Consider the following 16,791-nt stretch of genomic DNA (forward strand, 5'->3'; position numbering starts at 1 on the left):
CACTTTAAAATGCATATGTGATTTCAATAATCTTAAAAGAAAACTGCCCACATAGTCTTCCTTTCTCCCATGGCCCACAGCAAATATGATCAGGCACTAACTCGGCAATAGATTTTTTTTTTATTTTTGTCACTTAAACTCTGATTTTCTGCCAAATGGAACCCCAAGGCAGCTTACATTGGTGTCCTCTCCTTATTCTCACAACAAACCTGTGCAATAGATTAGGCTGAACATATCTGACTGGCCCAAGGTCACCAAGCCAGCAAAGTTTCATGGCAGAGCAAGGATTCGAACTTGGGTCTCTAAACTCTTTCTCTTGCTTCAGGACAAACAGGAGTATAGCAAAAAGCATTGCACAGTTTTCTTGTATTAATGATCTACAGTCTTCCTGTATTAATAATCAAATGTAGATTTTTCAACAGGGCATTAAGCACAGTTTTACATCTTGTTATAATATGAACGTATGGCAGACAGAGAGTAAGTTTTGATAGGGGGTACACAGGAATTCTTCTCCCCCTCCCAAAATACTAGAATTGGAAGGCATCCAATGGAGTGGATGGGCACTAGATTCAGGGTGGACAAAAGGAAATAGTTCTTTACACCACGAGTGGTTCAAATGTGGAATTCACTGCCAGAGGATGCAGTGATGGCCACATGCACAGGCAGCTTTGAAAGGGGATTAGACAGATCCATGGAGGATAGGTCTACCGTTGGCTACTAGCCATGGTGACTAAGGGGAACCTCCACATTTAGAAGCAGTAAATGTCTGAATCCCAGTGCCAGGAGGCAACATCAGTGGAAGGCCTCAGCCTCTATGCCCCATTGTTGTTCCTCCAGAAGAACTGGCCAGCCAATGTGTGAGACAGGATGCTAGACAAGACAGACCTGGTCTGATCCAGAAGGGCTCTTCCTATGTTCTTAATTTTTGTTGCTCAAACTCTTGCTGAATTGGCAGTGTCATGACTCCCTGCTCACTTACTTCCCCATCACTTCAGGGAGAAAAGTTCGTTGTATTCTAGCTTTAGGAAGTATTTGCGTAGTCTTGTATTAGGCTACTGTGGTTATAGTTACGCAAAGTGTTGCTATTAGCAACTTTTAAGATCCGTTGGTCAGTTTTTCACTCTCCCTCCCTCCCCCCCAACCTCCTTCTTCACAATGCCTGGAGGTGGTGGCAACAAGTTTCTAGCTCTAAGAAACCAGTTTTTTCTACCTCGTCTAAATATAAATCATCTTCTGTTCAAGATTGTATCAGCTCTAGTGCTCACATTATCAGTATTAAAGTGCTGCACCACTGCACAGCTTGAATGCCTTATAGCTTTCATTATTCGTCTACAGAAGCCTTACCTTCCTAGCACCAAGCACTACCAAAATGCCATTTACCCCTTACCATATCTGTTTAACCAACCAGACGCAGGCACAGAGGATATTATCACAATAAAGTTAAATGAGTTCTCTAATTTTTTTAAAGCCCTTCGAACCGGTCCCCTCAGAATGCCTTACACATTTCATCATGGACCCTTCACCAAGAAATGTATGCCATACTGGTTTTTTTTAATTAAAAAGAAAGCAGAAGCATGCAATGACCATGCAATTCCATGGAGAAAAGGTTACAGTGGCAACTCTTGAAAATAGCCTTTCTTGAGATATAAACTTCTAACGGTTTCTAAGAATCCTGTATCTTTACACAAGGTCACCCTGGTTAGCGGAGCAGAAAATATGCCAGCCATTACCCTGAAGTGCATCACTGCAGAGAAACATGGGATGTACTCCAAAGAGCACACTCAGTTTGCACAAGGGTGACGAGCCAGTGACTGACGTCATTGGCTAGACAGTTGCTTTGTTTTGATTTCTTTTTTGTATATATATTTGTATTGAGCTGGAGGTAAACCCATCCTGAGGCCATATTTAACTAACACTGTTTATTGGCTCCATTTGTATCCCACCTTTCTCCCCAATGGGGACTCCAAGCAGCTGATACTGTTCTCCGCTTCTCCATTTCATCCTCACAAGAACCCTATGAGGTAGGTTAGGCTGAGAGTGTGCGACTGGACCAAGGTCATCCGGCAAGCTTTCACGGCAGAGTGGGGACTCAAATTTGTGTCTCATAATCCGACACTCTAACCATTACGCCACACAAGCGCTCTTTGTCAAGCATTCTCTGGGAGAGAACCCTTGAGCCACTTCTGAAGTCCCATCCTAGAGGAGTCTTAGTTCTGGGGAAATATGCTTCGAACAACCCAACATTTTTTTCAAGTATGGGGATGGTTATCAAGAGTCAGCCCAATTCCCTTCAAAAACCATGAGCCAATGTATACTTAACAATCCAGAGCCCCCAGCTCAGCATCTACAGAAAGATCGATATGAGATTAATTCACTTTAAATATAGACACTGCGTTTATCTTTGGCTCTTGCTGTCAGGCCCTGCTGGTCTCTCTTGGTGCTTGCTGCCCTCAGCCATCTTCTTGCCCACCCCAGGGAGCAGTGAGAGGTCTCAGAATGGGAGGGACATGGGGTTAAAACACCCTTACCCTCCACCACCTCCTCCTCCCTGCCAGTTTGCCTCCTTCAATCACTTCTGGAGCCTGCTCTCTCTCTCCTCCTCGACCTCTGCCTCTTGGCTCCCCTTTAATCCTCCCCTTCCCCCTCTATGCCCTGCCTCTCTTGCTCCCCCCCCAATACTTGGCCCCGCCCCTCTGGAATCGTCAGCCTTTCCCCATTCAGGCTGGCTGCATCTGGCCTCTTGCCTCATCCCTGACTTCTGGCTCTCCCCAATAGGGGGTGGGGCAGCTGAAGGAGTCCCAGCCCCAGGCCAGAAGTACTCAACACAATCTCCAACGGCGCCTCTTCCTTTGGAACTGCACCAGTCACCAGCTACTGCCAGGGCGTGGGCCCATGGCTGGCCTCGTCAGGTGGGTGCCTCCCTGCCCCTTCACAATCCAATGCTGCCAATGGTGGCCTTGGCACGGGGCATGACAGCTCTGTGGCACTCCTCTCTGCCCTGAGACCGGGTAGTGATGGGGGTGGGGAGTCCTTCTGCTGTCGAAGTCCACGCTCAGACCTGAGGGGGCCTTGACAGTGCTTTCCAGAGTCTCGGGGAGGCAGGGTGCCCCAAGCCCGGACAGTTGCACACTAACATGAGAATTTCCTACTGCTATAATCTACTAGAATTCATTCACCAAGTCTTTAGCTTGGAGAAACGACGACTGAGGGGTGACATGATTGAGGTTTATAAGATTATGCATGGGAAAGAGCAGGTAGAGAAAGAGGTACTTTTCTCCCTTTCTCACAATACAAGAACCCGTGGGCACTCCATGAAATTGCTGAGCGGTCGGGTTAGAACGGATAAAAGGAAGTACTTCTTCACCCAAAGAGTGATTAACACTTGGAATTCACTGCCACAGGAAGTGGTGGCGGCTACAAGCATGGACGGCTTCAAAAGGGAATTAGATAAGCATATGGAGCAGAGGGCCATCAGTGGCTATTAGCCACAAGGTATAGATAGGGACTCTGGGGCAAGTGATGCTCTGTCATCTTGCTGCTTGGGGGGCGGGGGCCAACAGTGGGAGGGCTTCTAATGTCCTGGCCCCACTGGTGGACCTCCTGATGGCACTGGTATTTCTGGCCACTGTGGGATACAGAGGGTTGGACTGGATGGCCTGATCCAACATTGGCATCTCTTATGTTCTTATGTTCTTAAGACAAGAGACACTGGAAAAGACAATAATGTTTGGGAAAGTTGAAGGCCCAACATGAGATGGATGGACTCAATCAAGGAAGCCACAGCCCTTAGTTTGCAAGACTTGGGTGAGGCTGTTAACGATAGGATGGTCTGGAGGTCATTAATTTGTAGGACTACCATAAGTCAAAAGTGACTTGATGGCACTTAACACACTTACAGGGTTTTTTGCAAGAACGCCAAAAAAGCTGCAATTCATTGTTAACAGGGACGTTTATGGGATTTTACAGTAAATGTTTGCTAATGGAAAGAGGGAAAACAAATTTTACCTATTCCTGCCTCCTGGTACAGACTTCCAAGTCACTCATGCTCTCCCTGAAGTCTCCTGTCCCCCGGGGAACAGTATTTTGGGCTTGCAGCAGGAAGGCAAGAGGTCTTGTTCCACTCACAGAAATGTCTTTTGTGGCAGGAATTAAAGTCATTCCCCCACCCCCATTACAGGAACACTAGAGCCAAAACTGGTTTAGAAACGATAGGACATTCTGGAGGCCATGAATTCACAGGGTTGCCATAGGTCAGAAGCAACTTGATGGCACTTCACACACACATTTACAAAGGAACACAGTGTGACTATATCCTAATGCTTCAAGGTTGCTTAACTCCAAATGTTACCTTGACTGATCTTTGCAACCTATGTTTTCAGCCACCATGTCTACTCACATTTCAGGATGGTTTTATATGACCCAGTCTTGTAGGCTAAGAAACGTCCAAGGCTGTTGGCAATGAAGGCCCATGTGAACATGCCACTCCAACCCTGTTTGGGTGGCGAGCATATTTTAGTTCGCCCACGGGGCCAAATGGATCCTATGCAATTCCAGATGGCCCTCCGGGATCCAATGCCCCCTAGCAGCTCGTTGGATGAGCTTGTCGAGGACTGGCAAAACCGACTCTCGGCGGCCATCGACAAGATCGCTCCTCGAACCCTCTGCGCCCCGCCTAAGACTCACTCCATGGTGCACACAGGAGCTGAGGGCGATGAAGCGGAAATTAAACCAGATTACATAAGGAACATTTGTGCCAGAATCCTATTAGTACCAGGTAAAACAGGAGATTTTAACTACTGGGGGGAAGGGGTTTTATTTTGAGCTGTATATTTTCACTAGAAATATTAGCCAAAAACATCTTTCGTTTTCAGAAAAGTGAAGCTCTAAAAAAACCATCAGACAGATCGTGGAACTTCCCAAGGAATCCCAAACAGCACTAATATGGCATGCCAGAGGCACAAAGTAAATTATTTTACCTCATCAGGCCATCTCTACCTGCCCTCAACAACATGACTAGACTTGCCGCGCTTTACAATGAATACAGTACCACGTGACAAGATTAATACCTAGCATTTTTAAAGAAACACAAAAGCAGAAAGATTTTGGCCTTTTTTATCTCACTGGTAGAGAACTAATAATGCACTTTGCTGGCTGAGTTTGCACTTTGCTTCCAAGTTTCTAACACTCAGGTGATTTTTTTTCCCTACCTGATCCACCTCAGAACAAAAATATTTGCTCACCAATAAGCACTTGTTTTCAGATAACATGAACTCGTCATTATTCTATTCAAATCACTAGATCGTGACCAGCCCCTCTGGATCAGACCAAAACCATCCAGGTAGACCAGCATCCCACTTGCCAACAGAGGCCAAGCTTCATTTCTCATAATCTGGCCATTTCCTAGTCTTTGGCCGGTACTGTAAATTGACCTGTTGGCACCTTGGCAAGGAAAACCCCCCAACTGTGTTCATTCCTGATTCAACAGTGCTCCCATTCAAGGAGCCATCCACAAAGAACCTCAGTCTCTCGCCACCCAAGATTTATGAATGGTGACATTGTACACTTGAGATTCCAGCCCTTTCCTCCGCCAATAGACACCAAGAAGAACCATAGCGTTCCTCTGCATTGTCCTCTTCTTACCACCCACAACTTTTAAAGCAGACGATAATCTGAGACGTTAACATTAAGCAGCATTAAAAAGGCAAGCTTTCTTTATATAGAGAAATGACAAAAAAATAAAGATGGAATACCTCCTTTTTTATTTTTATTATTTTCGGCTCAAAGCAAGGGCGTCAGAGGGGCACGTACTTAAATGTGCTCCTCCTGCAGAGCAAGGGAAAGCCTCGGGCATCCCAAGAAGCCCCGCATTCTTCACCAGACACCGCCCCTTCTTCCAAACTAGGCACATTTGGGGCGACTGGGAGACCGCAAACGGGGCACTCGGCTTGCTGTCCCAGCTGAGCTTCCCGCCCCCTCAGGCGCCCAGCCTTTTCTCAAGGTCCTTCAAGCAAAAGCGCGTCAGTCCACCAGCAAGGTCGGGCAGGCTTCTCCGGTTTTGCTCTCCTCCCAGCCTCGATCCCCAGCCTCGCTTGCAGCTACACATTCGGACTTACCCAGTTCTGCACTTTGTTGCTCAGCTTGACTTTTTTGCACTGGCTGGCAGGCAACTCCATCTACGGTGGGTGGAAGGGGGGAGAAGAGAAGGAAAAGCTGCGGGAAGGCAGGCAGGCGCTGGCGGAGTAGAAGATTCGCTGTCACGGGAAGGGGGGAAAGATGCTCTTGCAAGAGAGGATGCTGACGGTGTGATCGTGCGCGAGCCCGGCTCGGCAGGAGGAGGCAGCTAAGAGGAAAGTGGGGGGGGAGAGGGAGGGAGGGGGAGAGGGGCCGAGAAGGGACCGAAAAGGAGGGGCAAGAGTGAGGCGGGGACGGAGGACAGGCGCGCGATCACCCGCTCCGTCCCTCCGCAGAACGCGCATGCGCCCGGCTGCCACTGCCACGCAACCTGTGTAGGCTCGCGGCAGACAATGACGTTGCCCAGGGACGGGAGCGGAGGAGGAAAAGACAAGGGTGAGCAGCACTTCCGGGTTTGCCGCTCTAGCCGCCTGCTTTTTTGAGCCGGCGGGGGGAGATGTGAAATTGCCAGGCTGAGGTCGCTGGGGGAAGAGACAGCGCTTTATTGGATTAGGCGAAAAACAGCCAGCTAGGCGTTTGCAGAAGCGCGGAGGTAGAAGGGGTGGTATTTTCTGTATTGTTGCTTCCTCGCGCCTGGCAAATGAAATCCAGGGTTGTTTTTTGGAGGTTCTGTAATTGCCGGTTTCTAGGGGCTAGCCCGGTCTCGGAAGCTAAGCAGGGTCGGCTTGGATAGGAAGCCACCAAGAAAGTCTAGGTTCGCCACGCAGAGGCAGGTAACGGCAAACCACCTCTGAATCTCCCTTGCCTTGAAAACCCAACGGGGCGATCGATGCCAAAGATCTGTTGCGACTGGAGGGCACTTTCCGCCGCCAGCAGCCGTGTTTCACTGGGCATATGCTGTGCGCGCGCTTAATGTACATTTCGTATTACGTCAGCCACGAAACGGTTCCCCGCCACCTTTACATTTTATTTTTTTATCAAGGGGAGTTGGTGGTTTTGTTTTCTTTGCTCTGTAGTAAGGGCCTGGGTACACAACTCAGAGAATGCAGTGGCAGAAGGTGGATATGGTAGGACGGAATGCACCACTCTGGACTGTGCGGGACAGGAACCTGCAGTGTGATTTCCAGTATCCTGCAACCAGATTCATTAGGCACAATAATTGCTTTCAGAGATTCACAATTCCAAACTACTAAACAGTATCTACCACTTCTGTGATCTCTTAACTACTGTAACTTGTCCACAGTGTGCCTACTAACAGAGCAGGTTGTTGATAAATCACCTAGAATGGATTAGACAAACCATTTAGGGGATGCTGAAAGGATCCCCCAACACAAGTCCCTGCAATCACTGTTGATATGATTGGCATTTAGGCTACACGTTGCTTACAGAGAAAGATAAGTGTATACCTTGAGTGTGGTATTGACGATGGGTAGAAGCCTGATATGGATCTTCCAAGGTTTTCCCCTGCTCTTCAGATCAAATGTGGTGATTTCAGGGGTATCCAGGATCTCCTGCTTAACTGGAATACTTCATTTTACAAATACAAAATCTGGAGCAGTATCATGAGTTTTTAAATCTTGCATAATAGCTGGAAACTGTTAATCCAACAGAGAGATCAATTATAGGTGCTTTCACCTGGATTATTTGCTGACCAGTACCGCACTCCCTTCTTTTTTTTCTTTCTTTTTTTTGCCCCCCCCCCAAGGGGAATTTTTTATTTTTGCATTTTCTACACACTACATATATATGGAATGGGGAAAGGGATACTAATGCCCTATCACTATTACTATGGGAAATGGGTCAGGGAAGTCTAAATACGTATAATCTACTGGATAAAGGGAGGAAAAACTACCATTCTATTCTAAATCTCCTACTGGATATGGGGAAAGGGGAAAGACTAATACAAATCATGATCTAAAGCAAGCTTAAAAATAGACCTTTTTAACCTATTAGTACAGGTTATACAGAGATTAGTTCGATTATAAAAAGTATAAAGTTATTAGCTTGGCACAATTACTGCCCTTAGCACTCATGCTTTAGTTTTAGAGTCTTTTCTTCTTAGATTTCTTCATTTTATGCAGATTGGGAGCGACCTCTCCTTTCTCCGATTCAGATGATTCTGATGACAAGGAAGATTGGCTTGTTGAGTCCTGTGAGTAGGACTACTCATCTTCTTCCTCCGCATCCATTTTTAAATTCTTTTCCTTCTGCTTCTTTCCATAAATCTTTCCGCTTTTGGAACAGAGTCAATTTTATATTTTTTATCCTGGCAATTAAAACTCAACCCTTCCAGAAATAGCCATCTATACTCTATTCCCTTTTTTTGCAGAGAGAGAGTAAGCATCCTTTATAGTTTCCTCGTTTTTCTTACTTCGAATGGGATGTCTTTCAAAAATTTTATCTCTTCATTCTTGATTTTTAAGGATTTCCCCATTGTTGACTTTAGCACCAGTTCCCTGGTTGATCGTTTTGTGAATTTTAAATAAGTTTCCCCTGGGAGTTTATTTTTCTTTATAAAGTCCGGATAAATCCTGTACGCCACATCCATTTCCTTAATTAAGTCTTCTTGTTTGTAATCCATTAGTGGGGCCAAGGCAACCGCCAAGAGTTCCTTTAGATCCTCATTCTTATCCTCAGGTATTCCATGGATCTTTCTAGCTGGAGCTGTATTAGTTGGGTTTTATCCGAGGATCTCTCGTTCTCTGCTTCATCCATTCTTTTATTAATACTCTCAGTCTGTTCTTCCATCTTTTTCAACGTTTTCTCAGTTGCTGTAGTTTTTCTCCAGCGCTCTTCGTCCTCTCCCGGCCATAATATCAACAAGAAGTAAGTTTTCCAAAACAAAGCAAAAGTTATGCGTTTTAATTCCACTTCGTATATTTTAGCAGCTTTTGCGTTTGCTTAACTTCTTATACGCTTGGTTTGGTTCAAAGTCTTTTTATTTTCGATTTAAAACCGTTTTTACAGTTTACTCATATGGGGGGGGGCCCTTGAAATCTCCCCCCCCGTGCTTCAAACTTAGGCACTTCCAATTACTACCAAGGCTCCATTCGCTTATTTTTCACCTGAGCTTTGCTTAACTCACAGTTTGTAGCCTTGGAGATCTTTTGGAAGTCTTTTTAATGAGTTGGTCGTGATCACTTGCTCCGGCAGTCGTCTCTAGGCGCCATGCTGGCTCCACGTCGACGGTACTTATCGGGGAAGAAGGTGAGCCTCAATTCCTTGGGGCGTCCCCTTGGAAGAGGCTCTTCTCAGCTCCCCAGGCTGGGGGTCTCCTATAGAGACCTGGGGGGGGGGTGTCCGGGACGAACCCAAACCCCTCCCATCAGCCGGGTCTCAGCGCATCTCCATCCGAGCGAGACGAGATGCGTCCGAGCGGCAAAACGCTTAGACCGGAAGTCCCGCACTCCCTTCTTAATTACTTGCATACCTGCTCAGCTAAACCAGTGATCGTGCACTGGTATGTCTCGCTATCCTCTTTATCATCATTGTTGCCAAATTGCAACAGTGGAGACTAAACGTATCTTTGCTGCAAGACAAGACCTTGATTCATTCTTTGAGATAACCACATCCAGAAATTTCTGAAAATCGGTGGTAACAGCAACACCTGTGTGGCTGTATGATTGGACATGGATAAATTGATTCTTTCAGAAAGAAAAAGCAGCACAAAGAACTTGTAAAGTTGAAAGCACAATTGTTGGCCTGTTGTACAGACAATGTCCCTGCGTAGAATCAATAGTTGACTAAATTAAGATGTAAGATTATTAAACTAGCTTGCCTCAGACAATCATTCTGGGAAACAGATGAAGAGACCAGAAAACTTTTAACCTACTAGTTGAAATAAAGAATAGGAATGCTATCCCAGGAATTTTACGAACTAACAATGTAGTGAACATACACATGAAGCTGCCCTATACTGAAGCAGACCATCAGTCCATCAAGGTCAGGTTTGTCGACTCAGTCTGGCAGCGGCTCTCCAAGGTCTCAGGTCTTTTGCAGCACCTAGTGCCCGGCCTTTTTAACTGGAGATTGAGCCTGGGACCTTCTGCATGCCAAGGAGATGCTCTGTCTCTGCCACAGCCCCTCACCTGGCACAAGAAAAGACGTCATTCATTAATAAAGTATTTCAGCATTTTTATCTGATCTTGTTAAAAGGAAATAAATATTCAGCTAGAAAACTTCAGTCCCTTTCTACATAAAATGCAGCTCCCAACAGTCTTTGCAAATAAAAAAACCTCAATTTAGTAACACCTACATCAATCCCTAAAGTTAAACAATAAAACCATAATGAGTGCATCCAGGATTGGTGCCTTTGCCCCTGCTCTTACCTCAGGGAACTGCAAGCCCCACCAAAGGCAGGCTATGCCAGCAAGCCCGGAGGCCGGGGAAGTTGTCTGTCAGGTTGCCACAGAGCACGGCCTTGGAGTCTACTCCAACAAGCTTGAAGGAGCTTAGCTGGCTCTTGGCAGCATGCTCAGTAGCAGAAGCCAACCCACCAAAGTTCTTGCTGAAGATGACCCAGGGGAGCTCTGACAAAGGGGAGGGAGAACAGGCAGCACTGACCTTAGAGGAGGTTGTGTAGGGCAGCCAACTCTTTAAAGAAGTCCAGGGGGAACATACAGGGAGTTCAACAATCCAAGGCAAGGATCCATTGGCCCAGGGGCCTGTCAGTCCCCAACACTGGGTTGGGGAGGGAGGATTGGCTGAGCCCAGGGTTGGCCCGCCCTTGGAGAAACATTGAAATGGTGTGCCTATTTCAGCCAGGGAGGAAGAGCCAAATGTATTCCCTGGTGGGTGGGGACAGGTAACTGTCAGAGCAGAGTGTGGGAACTGGGTATTTTGCTGTATTCTGAGTCTCTACCCTGGGACACTTGCCCAACTAAAGCAAACCTGGAGGGTGAGACAGCCCCAGACTCAGATCTGACCCTAGTGGAGCCTGACAGTGAGGCAAGACCTATAAACCCCGGGTCCAGTAAGATAACCTTACCCTGGAGTTTATGTGTGAGGCTTGCATCTCTTTCGTTCTGTAACTAAGCACAGACCAACAGCACTGTGGCTATTCCCACAGCTATAGGCTATTCCCATATTAATACTGGTTATCACCAACATTAGTATTTGCCCCAGTTTTATACTGCAGTTAAGATGTACAAGCCCCATCTTGAACGCGTCTCAGAGAGACTTTATTCCTGGAAGGCAAGATGCAAATCATCTTGGCCTGTTAATTCATATAATGGCTCTTAGCCAGGCTGTGCCCTTGGCCATATAGATTATTTTCCTTCCTAAACAACGTTTTTATGTTTTATATGTATTTTAACTCTGTTTTTAAACTCTTTTAAAAATTGTTTTAAAGATGTATGTTTCCTTTTGAGTAGTTTTTTGCTGCCAAGTTGCAGCTGACTTATAGTGACCCTGTAGAGTTGTGAAGGCGAGAGACATTCAGAGGTGATTTGCTGTTGCCTGCCTCCGTATAGCAACCCTGGTATTCAGTGGTGGTCTCCCATCCAAATACTGACCAGGGCCACCTTGCTTAACTTCTGAGATCTGACAAAATCAGGCTAGCCATTTGCCCTGACCTGGATAGCCCAGGCTAGCCCTGAGAAGCCAAGCAGGGCCAGCCCTGCTTGTCTTATGTTATCTTGAAAGCAGTAGAGATATTTGCAAAAAAAACCCAAATATGTCGCTGCTTATCTCGATCCAGACCCATGACTCATGGGTTCCCAACTCCACCTTGGGAAATTTCTGGCAGTTTTTTGTTTGGGGAAGGTTGGTAGTTTGGGGAGGGTTGGTACCTCTCCTCCTCAAACCCTGCCTCCCCACTGATGGACCTCCTAATGGCAAACCCCTAGAGTGGAATGAAGTACCCTACATTTGAATTAATGTTTCTGGAGGTTGTGCAGTGATCCCCAAATTTGCTCTGCCTTGTTAGTTAACCTGCTTCTCAGCTGTTCACTTTTCTTCTAGGGTCATGAAGTTTGCATCAGCTGCCCCATTCTGCAATGTTGACACATATGACATATGAATGTTGACACTTTTCTTCCGTAGAGCTCCACTGTGTCTAGGTGTGCTTCCTGCTTATCTTCCATGTTCCTATTATGTATCACACCCTGCCTGAGTTTCTAGCCCACAATACCCATCTGTCCCCCATCTTTCTGTAAAAAAACAAACCCTGATCTCATACTTTAGGTGATGTGTACTTTCATATGTGAAGATTTTGGTATCGAGATCTGTTTATGGCAAATTAGGTCATTTGTCCTTATTGACCTGTACGGTGACTGCCTATAGCTCTCTAGTATCTCAGACACAGGTCTACAGGTCTTTAGCATCGACACCCCTGACCTCCTCCTGTAGACATATTGTCTTACTTGCCATTCACTTTGGCAATGACAGGAAGAATTCATAAATGAAAAATTGACCCATACAGTACCAACTGTTGAGCAAAGCTAGTTCAGTATTATCTTTAACGTGCACAGTATTTCCAAACAAAATGTAGTGGACGTTTTATGATGGCTGATAGCAGGCAAGCTGATGTGGTGTTGCCCTGGCTTGAATCGTATGGGCATGTTGACCATTTGCTGGTATCTTTATCAGCCGATGATGAAAAGTATTGTAGCTGAGGTTGCTTCTGTATGTGTACATCAGTAGCCAAGCAAAAATGTTACTGGTGCAGTTTATGGAACCAGGGAATTTTTGTGTTTTGTTTCCCTCCTGCGTTTACAAATCCTGCACAAATTAATATTTAATCCTCTCCAGTTTCTAGTATGCTCACTACGAGTTGTACCATACTGTTCTCCTGAAATCATGCAATATTGTGTACACTCCACAGTCATATAAGAATTGCTCTATTGAACTGTATCTGCACACAACATTATCTTTCATTCTGCAGTCCTAAAAATAACTGCTATTTGAAAATATCCTGCAGCAGTTGACAACAAGATATTATCATGTTTTTGTGATCAGTTTCCTGCTCCCGGGGACTGTGATTCCGCTCTGGGGGTTGTCACTTTTGCTGTTCTCAGAGATCATAATTCCAGGCCGGGTAGCGTTGCCAGGCCTCCTGTTATAGCAGGAAGCCTCCCACCGGCAACCCTCATCATTCACCACAATTATAAAACAAAAATAGTGGCATTGCATAGAGAGTGACAGGCTGATTTCACACTAGAGCTGCCTTGATGTTGCGCCGCCGTTTGCCCCGATACTATTGGTCAATTCCCCCGAAGCCGCGGGGCTGCCTTTGACCTGACAATATTTCTAGGGAAAACCCAGGAGTCAATGGGTAATGTGTTGCAGTTTGACCTTTGGCCACCAGAGGCCTCTACAATATCAGTGGATTGACTCAGCTGCTTGTCTCTTAATCCAGTTTCTCTGACCATCGTAACTGAGGCGGAATCTGCATTTGTCTTTCCCACCGGTGTCCCAGCCTTTTGACTCCGTCTTCAAAAAAGCTGTCTACATTTGGTGTCGTTTTCACACCTCAACAGTGCTAGTATACTTTTGCACGTCCACACATGTTTATCATCCTTTGGGGCAGCTCCACTGTCATTGCACCTCCACACTGCTTTAAAAGAATCTTCTCCAAACAACATTCAAACAAGCATAGAGAAAGACGGCGTCACAAAAGCACAAAAATGATTTAAAAATGCAAATGCAGATTCGGCCTGAATTAGGAAAGGGCAACCTAAACAGTGCTATGTTTATGATGATTTATAATTTGTATGCTCTCTCTCTAGGTCAAGTTGCCCTGGGCCTTCCATTAGCCATGAAAACATCTTGGTGTCGTGGACAGAAAGATGGACTAGCACTGTAGAGTAAAAAAAGGTAAAGGTTCCCTTGCTCGAAAGCAAGTCGAATCCGACTCTAGGGTTGCGTTGCTCATCAAAGCCGAAGAGCCAGCGCTGTCCGAAGACGTTTCCGTGGTCATATGGCCGGTATGACTAAACACCAAGGCGCACGGAACGCTGTTACCTTCCCACCGAAGTGGTACCTATTTATCTACTTGCAATTTCTTGCTTTCGAACTGCTAGGTTGGCAGGAGCTGGAACTAGAGATGGGAGCTCACTCCATCATGCGGCACCCGGGTCTCGAACTGCTGAACTACTGACCTTCCACAGCCTGCAGTTCAGCGTCTTAACCACTTGAGCCAGTGGGATTTACCTAGGTGTAAATCCCAAGTACTTAATCCCATCAGATAGATATAGCACTATACTGAGGCAACACTATTTCACACTGTTCAGTGGCTCTAAATGTTATGCTCCACATAAATACGGCAGAGCCGTCTTATTTCACATAATATGCCACCTTTATTAATGAGTTCCAGAGGAGGTCAAAATTATGATGCCAGTCTGAAATCCCATCTTGAAAAAAATCTAGACATTCAAAATTATAAACCAAAAATGAACAGTGCAGTGGTAAAGCATGGTATGAGATTAAGACAATTAAGAAGGCAAATTTGTTAGCCTAATTCTTGTGCTGAGGCAATAGCTAGCAAATAAGTACACTGACCTCTATATACCATTCGTTAATTAGGCACCATATTTAAGGGTTTGAGGTAAATTTTAATTTCAGAAGTGTAAATGGTTCAAAATGTAGCATTTCATTTCCAGTCCTTTTAATCCACAAAATATAGCATGCAAGAAATTCAGCAGCTTTACTTCTACTTGTAACATTGATGTGTTTCTTATGGCTGTTGGGCAGATGTATTTTAAAGTAGTGTTTTAACTGACATTGGAGCAGAACAGATTTCATCAATTTGAGATCTGTAATGACATCTCTTCTCCACTAGAGGTCACACATTCAGTTGAAACAGTGCTGACCTCTTGGTTCTATCATCATCTATATCATAGATTTTGTTAGTGCAGAACATGACTGTAGCACAATACCAAACTACTAGGGTTAACAACCTCCAGGATTTCCCCCAGAATTACAAGTAACCTCCAGATCCCCTGGAGAAAATTGCAGCCTTGAAGGGCAGACTCTATGGTATAGCATACGGTCATGGAAGTCCTTCCCTAGGTACCACCCCCAAATCTGCAAGAATTTCCTAAGTCAGAGTTGACAGAGTTGACAGACCTACAGGCTACCCACATTACAGCTGCCACCTTCCCTAGGTACCACCCCCAAATCTGCTAGAATTTCCTAAGTCAGAGTTGACAGACCTACAGACTACCCACATTACAGCTGCCAAATGCCAAGAAAATTTAAAAATGGCTGTCAGGCCAACAGCATGACATCACTTCCAGAGAAACCCCAGAAGTGACAACAGCGCTCTCTAGGAATCACTGGAAACTCTATGATAAAATCCTGGAAGTAACACCACACCATTACCAATGGTTCCCTCGTGTCCCTGCCCCCAGTCTCCCATGCCCAATAACCTTATGGGCTTCTGCATAAAAGATCTCCCCCCTACACACACACAGAAAAGGTCTAAAGAGGGCTGGGCATGCTTCAGAAGCATGGAACACTGAGCACAATTTACAGTCAGCAACCGGTAACCCCCTAGGAGGAATTGGGGGTGGGAACAGGTGCACCGGCATTGTCCAGCACACACTGTCACTTACTGTAACAAACTGGAAGTGACATTGTTACATTGGAGGAAACTTGCCAGAATTTACCAAAAACTCTAGTTAATTCATAGAGTTTGGGGTGAAATCTAGAGCACCAACTCAACATAATGACATCACTTCCATTTTTTTTTCCATTGGAACTGACACTGCATGTTGGCATGACACTGTTGCACCCCCTCATTTTTCACTATTTTTTTTTTCTTGCTGGTCTTGGAAGCCTTGTAGGAAACTGGGATAAGTGGCAACTTGCAAGAGGTCTCCCACTATAGCAGGAGACCTGGCCTGCCTGCAGTCAGTTAATGGTGAAGAAAACGGAGAAATTGATGCACTCAAGATCTTATAGAATCTTGGACGGGAAGATTTGGATACTGAGGGGAAGATTTCCCTTCCCCCAGTACCTTCACCAGAAATTGTATGGCAAGGGGACAGAAGTACACTGCGTAGAGTTGCCAGGCAACCACTGGGAGGCCAACAGTGGAGATATGGAGGGGCAGCTGTTGGTGCCGATGTGACATCATTTCCAGGGGAAAAAACTGGAAGTGACATCAGTCCTTTCTAGGAATCACCAAAAACTCTGTAGTTTTACCGTTGAGTTTCCAGTGATTCTTAGAGAGATGTGATGTCACTTCAGGGTTTATCCTGAAGCAATGAATGTCATAAGAACATAAAAGATGCCAATGTTGGATCAGGCCAAAGGCCCATCCAGTCCAACACTCTGTGTCACACAGTGGCCAGAAATACCAGGTGCCATCAGGAGGTCCACCAGTGGGGCCAGGACATTAGAAGCCCTCCCACTATTGACCCCCCCCCCAAGCATCACTTGCCCCAGAGTCCCTATCTATACCTTGTGGCTAATAACCACTGATGGGCCTCTGCTCCATATGCTTATCTAATTCCCTTTTGAAGCCGTCCATGCTTGTAGCCACCACCACTTCCTGTGGCAGTGAATTCCAAGTGTTAATCACTCTTTGGGTGAAGAAGTACTTCCTCTTATCCGTCCTAAAGGGGAGGCATTTAAACTTTAAACCCCTTTCCTTCTCTTGCAGAGTTTCATCATACAGATGTGGCCTGACTCCAGGAGGGGAGGGGGGGGGTTTAA

The 16,791-nt window shown here is 45.7% G+C and overlaps 1 protein-coding gene and 1 long non-coding RNA gene across 3 annotated transcripts in view; one reads left to right on the forward strand and one right to left on the reverse strand.

The window, feature by feature from the left end:
- PAPSS1 (3'-phosphoadenosine 5'-phosphosulfate synthase 1) overlaps nucleotides 1-6,474 on the reverse strand; it is an 82,677-nt gene extending 76,203 nt beyond the window's left edge. The window contains exon 1 of the mRNA XM_015417041.1: nucleotides 6,114-6,474. Within this exon, the coding sequence (XP_015272527.1) occupies nucleotides 6,114-6,173 (60 nt within the window). The 5' untranslated portion in view covers nucleotides 6,174-6,474. The remainder of the gene's footprint in view (nucleotides 1-6,113) is intronic.
- A 21-nt stretch (nucleotides 6,475-6,495) lies between these two features.
- The window catches only part of LOC107115351, a 29,432-nt gene continuing 19,136 nt past the window's right edge, over nucleotides 6,496-16,791 (forward strand). The window contains exon 1 of one of the 2 annotated variants that reach the window (XR_001482672.1): nucleotides 6,496-6,567. This is a non-coding gene — a long non-coding RNA (uncharacterized LOC107115351). The remainder of the gene's footprint in view (nucleotides 6,568-16,791) is intronic. The other variant, XR_001482673.1, reaches the window with a different exon arrangement.

The sequence above is a fragment of the Gekko japonicus genome, unplaced genomic scaffold (genome assembly GCF_001447785.1).
Source record: "Gekko japonicus isolate JY-2015 unplaced genomic scaffold, Gekko_japonicus_V1.1 scaffold628, whole genome shotgun sequence".
Classification (NCBI taxonomy): domain Eukaryota; kingdom Metazoa; phylum Chordata; class Lepidosauria; order Squamata; family Gekkonidae; genus Gekko; species Gekko japonicus.